The sequence below is a fragment of the Aythya marila genome, assembly GCF_965140915.1.
Source record: "Aythya marila genome assembly, chromosome: 10".
In the NCBI taxonomy this organism is placed as follows: Eukaryota; Metazoa; Chordata; class Aves; order Anseriformes; family Anatidae; genus Aythya; species Aythya marila.
Genome location: NC_139051.1, coordinates 11,162,138 through 11,179,552, shown reverse-complemented (window position 1 = coordinate 11,179,552; position 17,415 = coordinate 11,162,138). Strand labels below are relative to the sequence as shown.

General features: G+C 59.0%; 1 protein-coding gene across 4 annotated transcripts in view; it reads left to right on the top strand.

Moving 5' to 3' along the window:
• The window catches only part of PLXNA1 (plexin A1), a 105,303-nt gene that overhangs the window by 42,507 nt on the left and 45,381 nt on the right, over positions 1 to 17,415 (top strand). For all 4 annotated transcript variants that reach the window (XM_082768513.1, XM_082768514.1, XM_082768515.1 and 1 more), the window contains exons 7-10: positions 1,760 to 1,913; positions 2,547 to 2,646; positions 10,607 to 10,721; positions 16,461 to 16,661. In XM_082768513.1, the coding sequence (XP_082624639.1) occupies positions 1,760 to 1,913; positions 2,547 to 2,646; positions 10,607 to 10,721; positions 16,461 to 16,661 (570 nt within the window). The remainder of the gene's footprint in view (positions 1 to 1,759; positions 1,914 to 2,546; positions 2,647 to 10,606; positions 10,722 to 16,460; positions 16,662 to 17,415) is intronic.

Genomic DNA, 17,415 nt, shown 5'->3' with positions numbered 1-17,415 from the left:
ACTTCCACCAAGTATTTTCCAGGCCATTAGCACTGTAAAGAGAACGCAAAACAGCGTATACTAGCAATAAACTCTCACAAACTGCCAGGTCTGGATGTCTGGCACTCAGGAGTCCTGAAGGAGATGGCCAGAGCATTCCTTGGCTTGCAGAAGCGGCTTTGGGATAAATCAGGGAACGCTGAGAAAAGCCCAGGCAGCAGAGGAGGGGCTCGTTTTCCTGTCCAGGTGCAGGGAGGGTACAGGGGATGGCCAAACGGTTAGGGTTGGCTTGGTTGGACACCGGGTTGAGAAAAACTAGTGGAAAAAAAAAGATACAGGATACAAGTGATAAAGAATCAAAGATGGGAACATAATTAATGCCAGTCCATGTGGTTTTCTGTCAAACAAACCACATTTTGTTCTTTGATGAAATTATGCCTCGAATTAGAAGAGGGACTGCGGGGATGCGATGTCTTTAGCCTTCTACAAGGCGTTTGACTCGGTGCAACACAACATCCTGATTAAAAATTAGCATTATGCAATATTGATAAAGCACGTGTTAAGTGGATTAAGCACTGGCTCCGTGACAGATCTCCAAGTTGTCGTCAGAGGGGAATTGTCACTGAGCGGCAGCGCTCTGCAAGGGCTGCCGCGGGGATCAGAGCGCGGCTCGGCCGCCCTTCGTGGTGTCATTGGTAACGTGGAAATAAATGTGGGGTCGCTGCTGATGGGATCTGCAGGGGACACCGGGACTGGAGGGAGCCGGGGATGCGATCCCCACGCTGAGCTATGGGGTTTGAGCGGGGCTGGTGTGGCAGAGGGAGTGGGTTTGGTGCTGGTACCTTGAAACCAGAGTGAGAGCTCGAGGAGGAAGGTCGGCTTTCGAGAGATGTCCTGGAAAGCGGTGCCTTTGGACGGGATCCCGGGGCCGTGCTGTGTCAGGAAGGGCTCCTGGGGGCAGGCTGCGAGCACAGAGGGGTTTTGAGCTCGTAGCTTTTCTGCTCTCTGTGGTTATTTCTGTGCCTCCCGGCTGGGTGCAGCGCAGGGGTCTGGTGCGATCGACACGGGGACGCGGCACTGGGGCCGGAGTGAGTGCTTGGAGGAGCAGGCTGAACCCTTCGGTAAACATCATGTAAATGAGCTGACGGCTGGCGAAAATGCCTTCCAGTGCGAGGCTTCCAGAGCTCAATCTGCTTAGCTTATCAAAAAGAAGATTAAGAGGTGACTTGATTACAGAGTATAAGTGCCTTTACAAGGAGCAAATATCAGGGACTAAAGGGCTTTTTAATCTATCAAGGAAAGGCATAACAAGAACTAATGGCTGGAAGCTGAGAAAAATTCAAATGAGAAATAAGGCGAGCGTTTTGTAAAGCGAGAACTGCTGACCCCGACGATGAATTTGCAAAGGAAGAGGTGGATTCCTCCCCTCTTGATGTCTGCAGAAGTGGATGCCTTTCTCTGAAATATGCTTTAGCCAAACACCGGGCTTGGGCTCTGCAGGGAGGCGAGGTGTAATGGTTCGTGGTGCAGGAGAGGGCAGAGGATGTCAGGCTGTGGTTTGTTCACTCTTTAACCCACGTCATTCCGCGCTCTTGGCTTGGCTGGGGAGGTCCTGGAGGTGGATGGTGCTCCCTTGGGGCAGGTCTCCCCACCACGTGTGGCTGAGGGCGGAGGGCTGGCACCCCCGTGGTCTTTTCTGTTGGCTGTGCTTGCTCCTAGCAGCCACAGAGGAGTCCTTTTGGTAGTTTCCTGGGGCAATGCTTTGCCTTCTCTCCCCCAGCTGGTCCTGCAGGCCTGGAACGTCCCAGACCTCTCGGCGGGAGTCAACTGCTCCTTCGAAGACTTCACCGAGTCCGAGAGCCGCATCGAGGACGGGAGGATCTACTGCAGCTCTCCCTCTGCCAAGGACGTCATCCCCATCACCAGGGGCCGCGGTGAGCTCGGGTCTCTTGGGTGTGGGGTTGGAAGAAAACCCAAGGCCAACCTTGTCCTGGTGGCTGTCCCATAGCCAGGCGCCGAGGAGGGCAGCCTCCCGTGACAGAAATCCCCAGGGTCTGAGCAGGGTTCTTGGGGTGTCGGAGGAAAAGGGCTTTGCTGCTGCTGCTTCTTAAGCTCCTTGCTCTCATCCAAGCCATGGCACAGCTACATGCTGGCACTGCCATGGTCTGCATGGCAGTCCTACTAATTATGGGGCACGCCGGCCTCGTTCCCCAGCTGTGGGCCATTCCTGGGCAGAGGTACTGCACATATCCACAGACTTTAGGATGCTGCTGCCCCCAAAACTGTTAAGTTCCCCTCCAACACCACTGGCACACCCCCAGGCAGCTGCCTCCGTGCTGACAGCTGCAGTTAGCTGGAGGGGCTTGGTGCTGTGCCTGCGCCTTGCTGACCCATTTGGTGGCTGATTGGGTATGGGTGGGCACCCTCCTTGTATTTCCAGGTGTGGAGGTTTTGTTAGTTGGCTGGGATGCGTGGAGTTGTTGCCCAGATCCTTCCAGCCCTGGGCTGAATGCCTGGCTGCGCGCCGTGTCCCTTCTGACGCCCTTCTCTGCCTTGCTCTCTCCCAGGGGACAAGCGAGTGGTGAAGCTCTACCTGAAATCCAAGGAGACGGGGAAGAAGTTTGCCTCGGTGGATTTTGTGTTCTACAACTGCAGCGTCCATCAGTCGTAAGTGACCTGGGCTTCGTGAGCGCGCTCTGGGGACGGATGGGTCGGACAGCGGGAGCCGTGGGCACGCGGAGCCCTCAGGCTGTGGGTGCTGATGCTGCGAGAAGAAAGGGAAGCGGTGGAGTGTAGCGGTGTTGGCAGCGAGGAACCTCCTCCTCCTGCCCTTGTCAGCTGGGGCAGTGACCAGCGAGCCCGCAGCTGGTTTGGGCACGTGGGAACACGCAGCATCAGGGCTGAACCTCGCTTAAGAGCAGGGGTTTGGGGTTTGAGAGAAGCTTTGGAGGAAGAAGCGAGTTTGCTGCATTGCAGGCGGTAGCAGTCCATGTGACTGCAAATGCCAAGCGGCTCGTTATCCCTGCAAACAGTTAACAGGAGAGACTTGGCCATGCAAAAGGAGAGTTGTGTTCTCCTGTGGGGGTACCTCCTGCCCAGCTGTGTGGAGAGGGAGCTGGGACGTCCCAGCAGAGCTGCGTGTCCTGGGGCCTTCACCCGAGCACTGCCTCGCTGGAAGTGATTGTGAATCTGCTTTCTCGTCAGGCTGCCTTGAAACCTACTTCAAATACGGGTTTTTAGGCGGTCTGAGATGTGCATGGGATAAAGCAGAGGGGGTGTGGGTTATTGACGTGCTGTCTAAGCACAGTGGCTGGGGTTTCTAGGAGCGAGGAGCTGTGGGCAGCGTGCTCGGGGAGAGGGCTGTGCCGGGGGAACGCCGGAGGAGATGCCGGGATGTGTTCGGGCAAAGGATTTGGAGCTGGAGAATGCGAGCAATTTCCTGCTCCTGCCAGCAGCCTCCCACGGATGGTGGCACTCGGGCTGATCAGTAATTATAGATAAGCAAGCGCGGAGGGATCTCTTTGGGACAGCTTTTTGCCGAGGATCCAGCCTGGCTCGGGGGTTTGGCGAGCGAGCTGCGGTTCCTGCGTGGGTCAGGGGAAGGCAGCTGAGATGTGCAGGCACCCGGCTGGGGGTGTGCAGCAAGGCCTGCCTCCAAAAGGCCCGGGGATAGCGAGGTGAGAGAGCAAAATGAAGCTGTCACCACTGCAGTGGGGCGCTGCAAGCCTTGTGCATCGCAGCCCCGGGGTTTCTGCCCTGCCTGGGCTGGCACGAGGAGCAGGATTTACTCTGGGGAGTGAGGGAGGGGAGGGAGTTTGCAAACTTGACTTTCGCACTCACCTTGCCTCCCGAGATGAGCTTTGTCTCCCTTCACGTCGTGCGGTTTCAATAACATGAGCTCAGCTTTGGCTCAGGGTGGCTGCATGTCATTATTTTGCAAATCAGAAAGCAGACGCGACTTTTATTTTTCTAAACGCAAGAAACGAGACTTCTAAGCACGAGGAGGATCGGATTAGCCCAACGAGGGCCACAGCGTTTTGGTCCAGCGGGAAGGGCTGGGGAGGGAATTGGCATTTTATTTTATTTTATGTGCCTGACACAGGAGCAAAAAAACCCACCCCCCTCTTCCCCAACAAACCTACAACAAAGAGCCCTGACTGATTTATTACCGCGTTGATGTTTAATTTTGGATGCATTATTTAAAAAGGCTAATTATGGATGCATTAATATTTATGGGCTCCGGTTGGAGCTGATAGAAAAGTCCACGTTCTAGGCTGGTGAACATTATTATTATTTTCCTTACGTCAAGAATTTTAGGGTTTGGAGGCAGTTCTAACGATGTGACCTGCACTCGAATCATACCCACAGAGCACGACAATCTCGGGGGTGATGCAATACTTTTAAATACCATTTGCAGACAGGCGTCTTTAATGGATCTCCTCGGAGTTAATAGCCTTTCAGATCCAGGTTTCATATTTTGCAGAGGAAAATCTATAAGTCAGCCTGATAAATTCTGTATTAGGAGCAATGTGCTTTTCCACGAGGCTAATGTTTTTCCTGTGGAGTTCTCTGATGACCGTGCATTATGTTTTCGTTTTACATTTGGGCGGCTTGGCTTGGCTTGGGAGCCAGAGGCCTGCACGTCGACTCATTCCTCAGCCGAGGATGAAATGTTTGGGCGAGGTTTTCAAACTGCTGGGGAAAGAGAGAGGAATTGCGAGGCAGCTCTTCTGCTGGAGCAGCTCCTGGGGAGCTGATGCTCCTCCACCTGCGTGGCTTTGGAGCTCTCCCCGTGCGTTTCCAAGGCAGAAAGTCCTTGGAAAGGGTTTGTTCCAGGCGCCTTCCCGCAACTCCCAGTGCCTGTCAGGCTTTCATCAGGTGCCTCATTCTTTCTCTGATTTCCCCTTTCTAACACCTGCAGCCTGAAATACTTAGTACAGACTCAGATTCTCAGGATAGCTCTTGTTCTGGGACTGATATGCCCCGTGGTTTTCAGGGGGTGAGCAGCGCTGTGCCCGTTTACAGGACGCTTCCAGCTGGCAGCTTGCAACAAGGGATCCCTTTGGCACCAGCCCCTTTTTGCAGGGAGATGATGCTGTGACTTTGGGGTGTTTTCAGTCCCCCTTTCCTGGCGGCCTGCCTGATGTGGGTGATCCCCAGGTGATGCAGAATGGGCAGAAATCACGATAAATGGTGTAACAACACGGAGAGGGGTGCGCTGGGGGTACCAGGCACTGCACCAGGGCTGCTCCAGCTCCTCCTGCAGAAAAGCCCCGCAGCAGGACCTTGTCCTAGCTCTGCTGGATCCGAAGGGTGAGCGGGGAGGCAGAGCCTGCCGTGATTGAAAAATGAGTGAGGTTTGTTTGCAATGAAAACAAATCGTTTCCCGTTCAGAGCGACGAGGACGAGCCCTGCGCCCGGCTCCTGCCGCAGCCTGCGAGGAGGCGGAGATGCAGCCAAGGAGGCAGGTGGGGGTTTGTCTCGCGGAGCCTTTCCTCGTAGCAGGCAGGAGTTTCAGCAGGCTTTTGAGGCCACGAGGTGTTTGAGGATGGGTAAAACTGTTGTATGATGTCTTGGTGAACTCCTCTGTCCAGGGGTGTGTTGGTGTTTGCCGTGAGGCAGGGAGAGATCTGGCTGCAAACACCGCTTGCTCCATGTGCAGGGGGTGTGCCTGGGTCAGGGGCATTGGCTGGTTGGGGTCAGATGCTCCTGAATTCCTCAACAGGGGGCTTTTTGCTAAGGGTTGGCAAGGATGATGTGAAGTGGAGAGTGCTGGATCTGCACTGAGACCCCTGTCACCAGCTCGTGCCCTACGGGGCACATGGAGTGCTCCTGTGCGTGGAAGGACAGCTCATCCTGTCCTTGGGGAGGGCTTTCCTCCTGCTCTGGGTCACCCGGAAAGCTCCTTTGGGGCTCAGGATTTTTTCCAGGTTGTGACATTTGGGTTATTTTTCTCCAGGTTTTGGGTCTTTTTCTCCTGGAGGTCTGTGCGTCGGGGAGGGGGTTGCTGGTGGAGCCACCATCTGCATTGAGTGGAGAAGAGGAAACCTGGAGCTGGCTGCAGAAAACTGGGGTCCCTCGCAGAGAGGGATGCAGGAGGGTATCCGCCAGCTCACGGGGCTGCCCCTGTGGGCTCAGGGGATGGGGAGCACCGGGCTGGAGGCCTGCGTGGTTCCCTCGGGGGTTTCCTATGGGGCATTGATCAGGCGCAGGCGACTGAAGACCACTCGGCGGCTTTGATAGTCTAATGAATCAGCCCGTGGCCGGAGTGCCTGTGTGCAGATGTGGAGGTTGTCTTTGTAAGCATTAAGCTCCCTCTTCAAAGCATTCTCTGGGAAATGAGTCCCCTTTCAAGATAAAGCCGCGATGCCAGGCTCCCCGCCTGCCTCCAGCGCAGGGAGGTGGGTGAATGGGAAATCCCCCTGCAAAGCCAGAGAACAATGCAGGGCGAGGGTGGGGAGCAATGGAGAGGGGAATTCCTCGGGATATGAGAGCTGCAGAGCTGGGGGCCTGGAGAGAGCCCACGTGGGGCTGGCACAGAGCCCCCTCATCCAGTCCCTGTTTCCGACAGGCTCCAAACCCAGCTGTTCCCAAGGACAACCGAGACGTGGTTCTTCCCACTGCCCCCATGCCTGCTGCCTGGATTTCCCTTAGGGAAATTTGGGTTCTTAACCGCTGTTGGGGTTTGTCTTTTTGGTCCTGGGGGCTGGCAAGTGGAGACGGCAGGGAGGAGGATGCGAGTGTTGGCACTTGTGTGATGCTGTGGCATGCCTGGCACGTCACCAAAATGCCCCCGGCATGTGGGCAGAGGCAAAGCCGTGGCCATGAGTGGTGTGGAAGCAAAACCCAGGTGGTGGCACAGGCAAAGGAGAAAAATCCCAGGTCAGGGGGGACTGATGCTGAGAGCGGGGAGCCGGGCAGACTTGAAATTGGTGCCGATGAATGCCTGTGCTGTGCTCGTGCACATCCATGGGGTAACAGTGGTACTGCCCTCATGGCTGTGCCAGTTGTGGTGCCGGGGTGCTGAACGTCCCCGAGGGTGCTGAACATCTCGAGCAGCGTCGAGGAGAGATGCGACTGCTGCGTTCAAGTAGGGCAGCCCCGTCGCACAGGTCGGGCTGGCCCTATAAGTCCCCATTAGGCAAATGGGATTTTAATGCCTAGCTCAGGGGCTGGGAGCAGCGGGGCTGCTCTCCTCGCCTGCCTGCCGTGCCGCAGAGCCCGCCGGCCGCTTGCTTTGTCCCTTGGTGGCAGCGTGGGACGGTGCCAGCCTTGTTACCAGGCTCCTGTCCGGCCGGGCTGCCCGCGGCACGCTCGGTAGCAGCTTGCAAAGCCGGGGCTGCTGATTTCCAGATGCTTGCAGATGCTTTCTCCTCCACGGCACGGACAGATGGCTGCGGGCGGCTCACGAAGTGTGTCTGTGTTTTACCACCTCTGAGCTGCGAGGCGGTAACAGATCTGCGCCTGTTCCCAGCCTAGGGCAGGTGGGAAACCCCGCAGGATCGCACCGGAGACTGCTCGGGATAACCTCTGCTAGGTCACCTCTGCTGTGAGCGAGGAGGAGGGCTGGTGCAGCCTGGCCGTGTGTTTCAAACGAGTTACTTCTGAAGAGTTTAAAACTCAGGGTCCGATTCTGCAAGCTCTAGGCAGAGAGGTGTGGATGCAGTGGGTTTCCTGTGCCCAACCCCTGTACCCGTGAGCAGGACCCCGAGCAAAACCCTTCACAGCAGGGATGGAAAAGTCCCCCAAAAAAGGGAGAGCAGCAAGCTGGTGGTTTGAGATGGGCAGAGAGGGCTGGAGGGAGGTGAGAGCAGATCTCCTGCTGTGGGTCTGCCTCGTGGTGGGGGTCTGGGTAGGGGCTGGGGGCACTGCCTGCCCGCTCCCGCTGCTCTTCCAGCTTCCCCTCGTCCCTGGGGCAAAGCGATGGATATAGAGCCCCAAGTGCTGCAGCTCGGCCCCTCACCCCGTGCAGCTGCTGCTCCAGATGCAGGCTGTGCTGGAGCTGGCTCTCCACTAAGGACACATCCTCCTTGCCAGGAGAAGGTCTGAGGAGCAGCCTGGGGGCTCATGGGCGGTGTGTGGCGAGCGCACGCAGATGCTGTTTGCACCAGCGCCGTGTTCGTCGTTCCCCTCTCCGTGACCCTCCCTCGTTCTGCGCTGGGTGTCACTGAACTCAGCCCCTCTCGTCTCAGTTTGTGCTGTGTCCTTCCCCCAAAAACACGCTGCTCCTGTTCAGCACGGGATTATTCCCCTGCCTTGCTGCTTCTCCGAAGCCCACTTGCGGGGTGGACGGAGCTGGTGGGTTCACCTTTAGCCGGCCTCTCCTTCCCCTCTCTCCCTCCCTCTCTTGTTTGCTCGCCCAGCCTTATCTCACTCCTGCGGATGCCGGTTTTGTTTTCTGCCTTTCCCTCTCCGCTCGGAGCACTGGAGAGAGCTCTCAGCTCTTTCAGGCCGGAGATAAGAGAGGCGAGCGGCCGCGTTCCCAGGCCGCCTGGATGCCGATGCGGCGGCGAGGCACGCGTGGCACGCCTGGGGCTGGCAGCTGGGAAGGGCAGGGGGCGGTGAGCCCGCTCCCCGCTGGCTTCTCCGACCGAGAGAGGTCTGGGGCTGCCAGAGGTGGGTTTGGAAACCCGAGGGGAGCAGCACCAGGAGGCCTCGAGGCAGCCTGGCAGTGAGCCGGGGGGCGAGCACCAAGGCCGCGGGCAGGCTCCGGTGCTGCCCCCAGCCTGCCCAGAGCTGTGCCCATCCCCATGCTGCTGGTGGGGAGCCGCCTGCCGGCTCGTTCTGGGGGAGGATTTATGGCAGGCAGCAAGCCCAGGCTTGTTTTAGGACTGGGAATGTGTGCACAGAGCGAGCCTGAAATCCTGGAGAGGTTACAGCTCCTCGTGCACAAGGGTGTTAGGAGGGAGGGGAGCACAGCCGAGGTTCCCTCCTTTTTTCCTGCCCTCCCTGGAGGCTTCGCCTCTCCCCAGTCCCTGTAAGGGCTCCGGGGAAGGAATTGGGGACGAGGGGAGCAAACCGAGGGTCCCCAAGGGTCCGTGTGTCGGTGCTGTGCCTGGCTGGGCTCTCCCTGCCTCGCTTCAGGGAGCGGGGGGGCTTCAGCACAGGCGGCAGAAACTCCCCCTAATTATCAGGAGTGATGAAAGCCTCTTAGGCGAGGAGTGACGAGGGAGAAGAGCCTGACCGTGGGAAGGAGAGAGACAGCACAGATGGCACCGTGCTGCCGAGCAGCCTGCTCCTGTGTGGGGAACAGCCCGCGGGGACAAACGGCCGCCCCGGGACATCCCCAGCTCCTCCACAGGGCCCGACCTTGGAGCTCGGCCTCTCCTGCCCACAGTCCCTAATTATTTTTTGTTGGTTTCTGGGGTTTAATGAGCCGTGTGCCTGGCACCCGGGTGCTTGAGGCTCACCTCGGCCTCCAGGCCGTGCTCCCTGGGACAGGCCTGAGGTGCTGTGGGGCCAGAGGTGTGTGCTGAGCGCCCTTACGGGGGCTCTTTGAAAATCATCCCTGAAAATGATCGCTTTAAAAGCGACCCAGTTGGTTAGAAGCAGCCAGCAGGGAGCGAGATAGAAGGTGGAGGTGTCCCCCATTTACCTGCCCCCCAGGTTGTGTGCTTGAGCCCTTCAGGGCGAGCACCCAGGGGTAGGAGCAGTCCTTTTGTGTCCCCCGTGCCCCCCCTGCACCTCTCTCCATCAAAGCAAGCGGAGCTAGGAGGCCACGGCTGTGCTTTTAAGTCGAATCTCTGCAGCTGAAATAAAATCGCATATATTTGCATAAGGAGCATCTCAATTAGCATATTTGTGGGTAAAGCTAAAAGGGCTGTTCATTTGGAAGTGAAAATGTGAGCGAAACATGGAAATGACTTCCAGCCCCCTTTACAAGCAGCTTAATTAAATATTTCCTTAGCGTGTGCGCATGGATTTAGGAAGCTATCGCTGTGGATGTAACGGGGTGTGAAGCCCCCGGGCGGGGAGCTGCGGCCCCACAAAGCCCCACGGGTGCCTGGGCAACCTGAGCTGTCCCCACATCTCTGAAGGATGCAGGGGCAGGGATTTGGGGTGCCCGTCCCGGGCTTTCTATGCAGGAAGAGGGAAGCATTTGGGGTGGGAGCGGGTCACACGCGGCGCATTGTGCGCGGCTGAAAGGCACCACGGTCCCCAGCCGTTAATCTGCCCCAACCTTTAGCCACTTCTCATTCTCCTCTCAATGAGCGTGCATTAAGCTGGCTCTTCTGCCCCCTCTCCCCGCAGCCGAGAGCCCTGGTGCTAAGGTTGCCTTTCAGCACACCACAACCCAGCTCCCGGAGCTGCAGCGCGGCCCCCTCCAGGGCTGGCGGGGAGGGACGGGCTCAGCTCCTCCAAGCACGGGGAGCGTGGTGGGCGCTGGGGGAAGGACGAAGCACCCCTTTGGTGCTGCCCAGCCTGGGCAGCAAAGCCCTGGGTGCACAGCTCTGCCATCCCTTGGGGTTTTGGGGAGAGAGGCCTCAAACCCGCTCCTTTACGCACCGGGCGACCTCGTGGTGCTGTGTAGCCCCCACGCAGCCCCACAGCATTGGCCCTGGTCAAAACCTGTGGGGTTTGACCCCTGCTGCCACCACCTAACGCTGCTGCTTTGCTCTCTCCACAGCTGCCTGTCCTGCGTGAACGGCTCCTTCCCCTGCCACTGGTGCAAATACCGGCACATCTGCACCCACAACGCCGCCGACTGCTCCTTCCTGGAGGGGCGCGTCAAGCTCTCCGAGGTAAGGCGAGCCACCTCTGCTCTCCTCCCCTTGTCCCGTCGCGGTCCCTTGCCCTTCAGGGATGGGTTTAGCCAGAGGAAAAGCGTTTTCCCAATCTTTCCCACCGCCTCATTTCCCACGCAGGCCATGCCCGCGGTGCTGGGGAGCGAGGAGGGAGTTGTGGGAAGAGCTGAGGGGCTGCCTGCTGGCGGGGAGAGGCTGTACGAGCTGGGAAGTGTCACTGCAGAGGCTGTTTGGGAATCTGGGCTAAGTCAGAAAGCACTTTAGGCTGAATGAAGTGAAAAACAAAGGCAGAGATGCTTAAGCATTTTCCTTTGATGTTTTTGAAGGGAGCAAGCTTGAATTGTCATTGCAGAACAACTTGTTTTCAGAGTGGGGAAGGTTTAAATCCGTAAAACAAACCATCTTGCTGCACCTCACGCCTTCTTCGTCTCTAATACTTTGCAAAGAAGCATGTTACTTTGTGGGGGTTTATCCTGCACAGCATCTGTGCCATCAGCTGGGGAAATCCATCGCTCACGGGGCACCTCCAGGAGCTCCCTGCTTCTGCAACCTGCCAGGGCATGGCTGGCTGCTTGGGCTGGATCTGGCGAGGTCTGGCAAGCAACCTGTGTGTCTGTGGGTCCTGAAGGGAGAGTTTTGGGGAGGACAGTCTCTCCTGAGGCTGCCAAACCCAGAGGAAGTGTCTCAGGCTGAGCCTACCTGGGTTTCCAGTCATGCTGCCTGAGGCGTGGTGCTGGGAGCGGGGCGGCAGTGCCCTGCTGAGCAGTGCAAGGGGATGGTGGCCTGGGGAGGGCGTTTGCCAAATTGGCTCAGAGAAACCTCCCCCACGCTGGCTGTTCGGGCTCTGAGCTCCGTCAGAGCTTGTGCCGTGGTGGCCGCCAAGCCAGGGCTTGGTTCCTGGGAACAAAGAACAAAAGAGGCCTGTCTGAGGAGCCTCACAAGACTTTGCCGTCCTGGCTGCCACGAGAGCAAGCCTCCCGCTGTGTCTGTCTGCTCGGGAGGAGCAGCAGCCACATATCCGAGTGGATCTCGTGGTATTTGTGCCTTACGATGTCTCCCTTCATCCTCGGTGAGGACCTGGGTCCCCTTCTGGATCGGGGTTGCTGTCCTCCATGTCCCCATGCTTCAGTGCTGGGCTTCGAGTTGGATGGGACCGCCTGTGGCCGGGGAGCCCTCAGCCATATCACTCACGTGCTGCTTTTCTCCTCCTGACCCTGCCTCTGGAGCTGCTCTGGGCTCCTCACTGGAACAGATCAAGCTCCCAGCAGGGAACAATCAATTTTCCCCCTGCATCCTGCCTGCCTCTGCCATTACTTGAGGAGCTCGAGCCCTCCGGGAGGGGACGGGAGAGCTGGGCCATCACTCAGCCGGTGCGTGGCCACCAGCAGCACAATTCCTCGTGTGCTGGGACCCGATGGATGGAGCAGCATCTTCACCCATCCTGGGGCTAGCCCTGCATGTGTTCTTCACCATTCCCTGTGGAAAACCAGGATGCCTGGACCTGCTGCCTCTCTGCGTGGAGCTGCTGTGTCTACAGGAGAAGATTTGGGCTCCCTGCACCTCTTCGGGCTTCAGGAGCGAAGGATGCGGGTGGCCTTCCAGCAGACGGTGGCATTACCTGCTCTGCTGGATCCAACATCGTTCCTCTGGGCGTGGAGCTGAGCAAAGCCTCCTGGAGAGCTGCAGAAGCCCAACCACCGCTCTCACATGTGGGTAGGTGGGCTCGGCACTTGCCATTTCTGCACAGCAGCAGGAGGATGTTGGAAAGGGGACGCCGCTTGTTGAACAGCCCCTTCTGTCCCCTCTCTGCCCACGGGATGTCACCTCTGCGTGCCCAGCTCCTCGGACTTGCTGGGACGTGAGAGCAGCGATGGCTTTCTGCCGTCCCTTCCACCCCAGACAACCCAACTCCCAAGTTTTGGCACCTTCTCTTGCTTCCCTCGTGGTTTTATCCCAGCGCCAGGGGCTTGCGTTGCGCTCATCGGTGCTCGAGCGTGTCCCGCACGGCCCGCGTGATGCACGGGCCAGAAGGAGCCCAGCTCAGCAACCCCACACAAAGGGGAATTGTGTAACACGAGAAGATTAGAAAAAGCTGTTTTCTCCCAGCTTGTGCCCTGAAGAAATCTGGCGAGGGATCAGCCTGTCCTCGAGGTTGCCTTCCCAGCCAGCTTCTGCAAACAGAGGATGCTCAGCGCCAGCGGTTCCCAGCAGCGCTGGTGCGCACGGGGGGCAGTGCTGGCGCTCTTCCCCCGTCCCTTCCAAGCCAACGCAGCTGGTAACACCCCCGGTGTGCTGTCTTTGGGACATGGGCACCTTTCCCAGGGGACTCGTGTCACTTCCAGGGCAAGCTGTCCCCCGGCAGACCTCTTGGTCACCCTGGGACCTGGAGCGGCGCCTGCCTTGAGGTCTGGCGAGCCTGGCGCAGCTCGTTTGCACTTTGGTGCGGCCTCAGCAGTTCCTGGCAGGGGTGGCCGGACACCCTCGGCCCAGCCACATCTGTGGGCTGCCCGTCTGGGCTGAGATCCGAAATCCTGCCCCTGTCCCCGGCCCTGCAGCCCGGCAGTGGGCAGGGGTGACTCGGTGCCAGACCGCGGCACCGCTGCACAAACCCACAGTGGACGGTCAGCCCGAGCCTCGCCGGCAGGATGTGTAACTCCCAGAGTTATTTTAAGCAGGATTTGGTCTGTCTGCAGCTCGCTTGGTTTGAGTGTGGTGGGCACGGGTCAGGAAAGGCACGAAAATCTGTTAATAGTGGAGCTTAACCCGGTAGCTGCTGCTTCCCACTGGCAGCGTCATTCCTTTCTTTCCCGGGTGGGAGGTGGGCGTTCTGCTGGGAAATGCAAACCCGCAGCACCGTCCTGGGCATGCCTGGGACGTTCCCCTGAAAGTCTGGGGTAACTGGGCTCTTTTGGGGTGTGGGCAGGAGCCACCAGGCGTGTAAATCTGCCTGGGAACGGCAGCAGCAGGAAGGATGTCCCTGCCTGCTGGCTTCTGTGGCTTCCAGCCCTCAGCTCCGCAGCCTTTGATTACGTCTCCTTCCCAGAGCTCTCGGCCCTCTGCGGCTTCCTCCGGGGGGTGAAGGGGTGGGAAGGGATGACGAAGCAGCACGGGCTGCTCTTCGCTTGTCCCTGCTTGCAGCGCCCGGTGGTGGCTGTGGGTGTGATCAGGGATTGGGGCCGAATTCCCCTTTCCCCAGCAGTCGCTCTCCGGAGACGTTCCCCGGTGTCTGCCCGATGTGGAGCCACTGCTGGGGGCGAAAGGCTTGTGACCTGCGGGGACCGAGTGTGTTTGCTCAGGCTCGTGGTTGTTCTTCGTTCCCCTGGCTGATGGGAACGGCCGAGCACAGGAGGACTCGGCGGGGGACCCCAAAAACCTCAGAGAAAGCTGTGCCTTGTTGGGAAGAGGTCCGGCCCTCCGGGTGCTCGGGCAGCTGGAGGAGAAGGGGATGGTGGTGAGTGCCCTTCCCCATCCATCTTCACCTCTCCATAGCTGTCCTGCCGCGCTGCTGCAGCCGCTCCACGTGTGCCCAGCTCCTGGGAATGTCCCCGTGGTGCCCCTGCTGTGCCCCTCAGCTGCTCCCTGACCAACCCTGCTCACCGGGGACTTGGGCAGGGGGAAGCCAGGGTCAGGGCCAGCCCCAGACTGCCCTCATCGCACCCCTGCTGGTGATAACAGCCTTGCAGCTGGAGCCGGGAGCTGCCAGAGAAACCCAAACCACAGCTTTGCAGCGTGGCTCAGTCTCTCAGCTCTCCAAGCAAACTTGGGCGCCCTCGTAATGTCCTGAACCAGCTGGGAAAACATCTTTAATGGGAGCAAATCTGCCTTGTGCAGCGCTCGGGAAGGCGGGGGCAGGGTGCCTTGCTGTCTGCTCATCCCAGCACGTTGTAGCTCCCCGATCCTGGAAGCAAGGGATGTGCAGAGAGGCCTGGTTTCTGCAGGACGGGGGGAGTATCGGACATTTCCAAGGGATTTAAGTGACAGGCAGTGCTGGGGCGAGCGTCGTCAGCTGCTCGAAGGGCTCGGAGGGGAAATGAGCTGTCCGAGTGCCCCCACCCCTCCTGCCACCCCGAGGGCTGGGCAGCGCTGCCCCAGCACCCACCAGCACCAGGTGCTTCCTGTTTTGGAGCCGGCTGAAATTTTTGCTGGATGAGACACTCGGCTTCAGCCGGCAGATGCAGAGCGAGTGACGTAGCCGGGGGGACTCGGCTCCGGCTCAGAGCGCCGGGCAGAAAATCCGCCCCGCGTGCCTGCATCGGGGATGGGGGGGGGGGGATGCCTGTGCCTGCCTCCTTCCCTGCATCTCCCGGGGGTCTTGGGAGCAGCCGTGGTGGGCACAAGGGCAGGTGGAGGTACCCAGTGCCCTGGCAGGATCGGGAGCACCAGTGATGGGAAATTGAGGAGGTGGTGGGGTTGGAGAGCAAGCTGTGATTCTGTAATCGAGGGCACCTTCAGTGCTGCTTTGAGGAGGATCAGTCGTGGCAGGGACAGTGCTGAGGGTCCCCAGCCTGGCCCTGCTTTTGTTTTCTGTAGTACGATTTGGGGACAAGTGGTTTTTCCCCCTTAAAAATCGTGCTTTTGGGGAATACAGGCTGGAGAGGAACAGCAAACTGGAAAAGTGAAACGAGTTGGGGTTTGCTGTCAATACTCGCCAAGCAAAACAATTGCTTTTTATTTCTCTGCCACGTTTGATGGATTTATCTCAGCCTGCGGCTCTGCAGGGTCCAGCACAGTGCCAGTGGCTGCAGGAGGCACCTGGGCAGCCTCAATCACGTGTGGCTTCTGGTGGCACGGGCTGGACGTGCCCTGGGCAGCAGCAGCACTTTCTGTTTTGGGACCAGCTCATTTTAACACGAGCTGTTCCCCAGTGCCCCCGTTATTTAAAGCTGCCACTTCCCGGGGTCGCTGCTGTGGGTGCGAGACCTCCGCCAGGCTCTGCAAGGCCGGCGTGGGATTGCATCAGGCTGTTGTTGCCGAAGTGGCATCCGTCGGGGACGCGGAGCTGTTTTTTTTTCTGCCTGAGCTCATTTATTTTTGCTCCCTCCTGCTCCCCTGTGCTTTGCGCACGCAGCTCGCGGCTCCCCCGGAGCAGCTGGGCGCCAGCGGCTATTAAAAGCCGAGCGCTTCGCTTTGCCCTCCCGATGGCTCCTTCCCCAGGGAGCTGGGACCACTCCCTGCCCTCGCCTTCCTCCCCGGCTCGGAGTCATCATCATCCCCTCGCTGTTGGCGCTGTTTTTTAGGCCCCCCGCGGTCAGGCTGCTTGGGGTGAGGCTGCTTCGAGCTGGCCACGGTTCGAAACGGCAGCAAAACGCACTGCAGAGCGCTGTGTGGTGTTGCAGAGGGGCAGGGGGAAAGCCTTGTCCATCCCTTCATGGAGAAAGGGGAGTGGAGGCTGCGTGATGTCTGAGAGGGAAGCTTGACGGCGTGTACCCAGTGGGTGTTTACCCTGAAACCTACTGACAGCAATGCCAGCGTCAAAGCCTGTCTTGTTACAGCCATTTTGACCCAAAACGCCCAGTTCCGTGCCGCAAGGCTCCTCTCCAGTCTCCTTTTCTGTGTCGAGGCCAGAGCAGCCACGAGGAGCCCATTTGGGGTTGGGTGCACACGGGGATTTCCTCGGGGTGGCCGTCGGGGCGTTCTGGCAGCGCACGGCCCTGCCTGGCCAAGGCGGGGGGTCCCGCTGCTAGGGGAGGCCGTGCAGCTTTCCCACTTCATCTCTGCCCCTCTCTCTCCTTGCAGGACTGCCCGCAGATCCTGCCCTCCACCCAGATCTACATCCCCGTGGGGGTGGTGAAGCCCATCACCCTGACGGCCAAGAACCTGCCGCAGCCGCAGTCGGGGCAGCGCAACTACGAGTGCATCTTCCACATCCCCGGCAGCACCACCCGCGTCACCGCCCTGCGCTTCAACAGCACCAGCATCCAGTGCCAGAACACCTCGGTGAGTGACCCAAGGCACGAGATCCTGCGGTGTTTCCCTGCCCCATACACGCCTCGTTGGCAGGCTGCTCCCTCCGGGGCAGCTGACGGAGATTTTGGGGGCTCCAGGGGGGAGCTCGCAGCCCTTGCCGTCCGCTGCCCTGCTCCCAGGTGTGCGGGGAGGATGCTGCCTGCTGTTGGTTGTTCCATATAGGGTCGACACCCTTGCCACTGAGACCTGGGACCCGCCAGGCTTTAGGGGTGCTTCCAGGGAAATTTGTTTTGGGAAGCTGAGGGAAGTTGCTTGGGCCACGGCCAGTTTTGCCTGCCCCTTCCCTCTGCATCCTGGCTCGCTGGTGCATCGCTCGCTCCCTGCTGTTAGAGTTTGCTCCCTGATGCCTGCCCAGCTTGGTTGTTGTGTCCCCTAAATGAAATGGGGTTTTGCAGCCCCTCAGCAAGCAGTGTGGGTCCCATGCTGTGTGTTGGTCCCATGCGGGGAGCACCAAGCCCCTGAGCAAAAAGATCCGGGGTATTAATGGCTCTGCCCTCCGGGAGGTGGCATTGCTCAGTGCCCCGCTGGGCTCTGCACCGACCTTTCCTCCTCCGTGTGGAGCCAGCCCCTCCCTCCTCCCTCCGATTTAATCCCTTTAAAATTTGTTTTCCATCACTCACACTGTGAAAGCTCATTTGCAGCTTAACGCCGGCACCAATCCCCGCTCCCCTGGCCTTCGGTGGCACCGCTGACATTTAGGAGCCATCGCAGGAGCCTCCCCGGG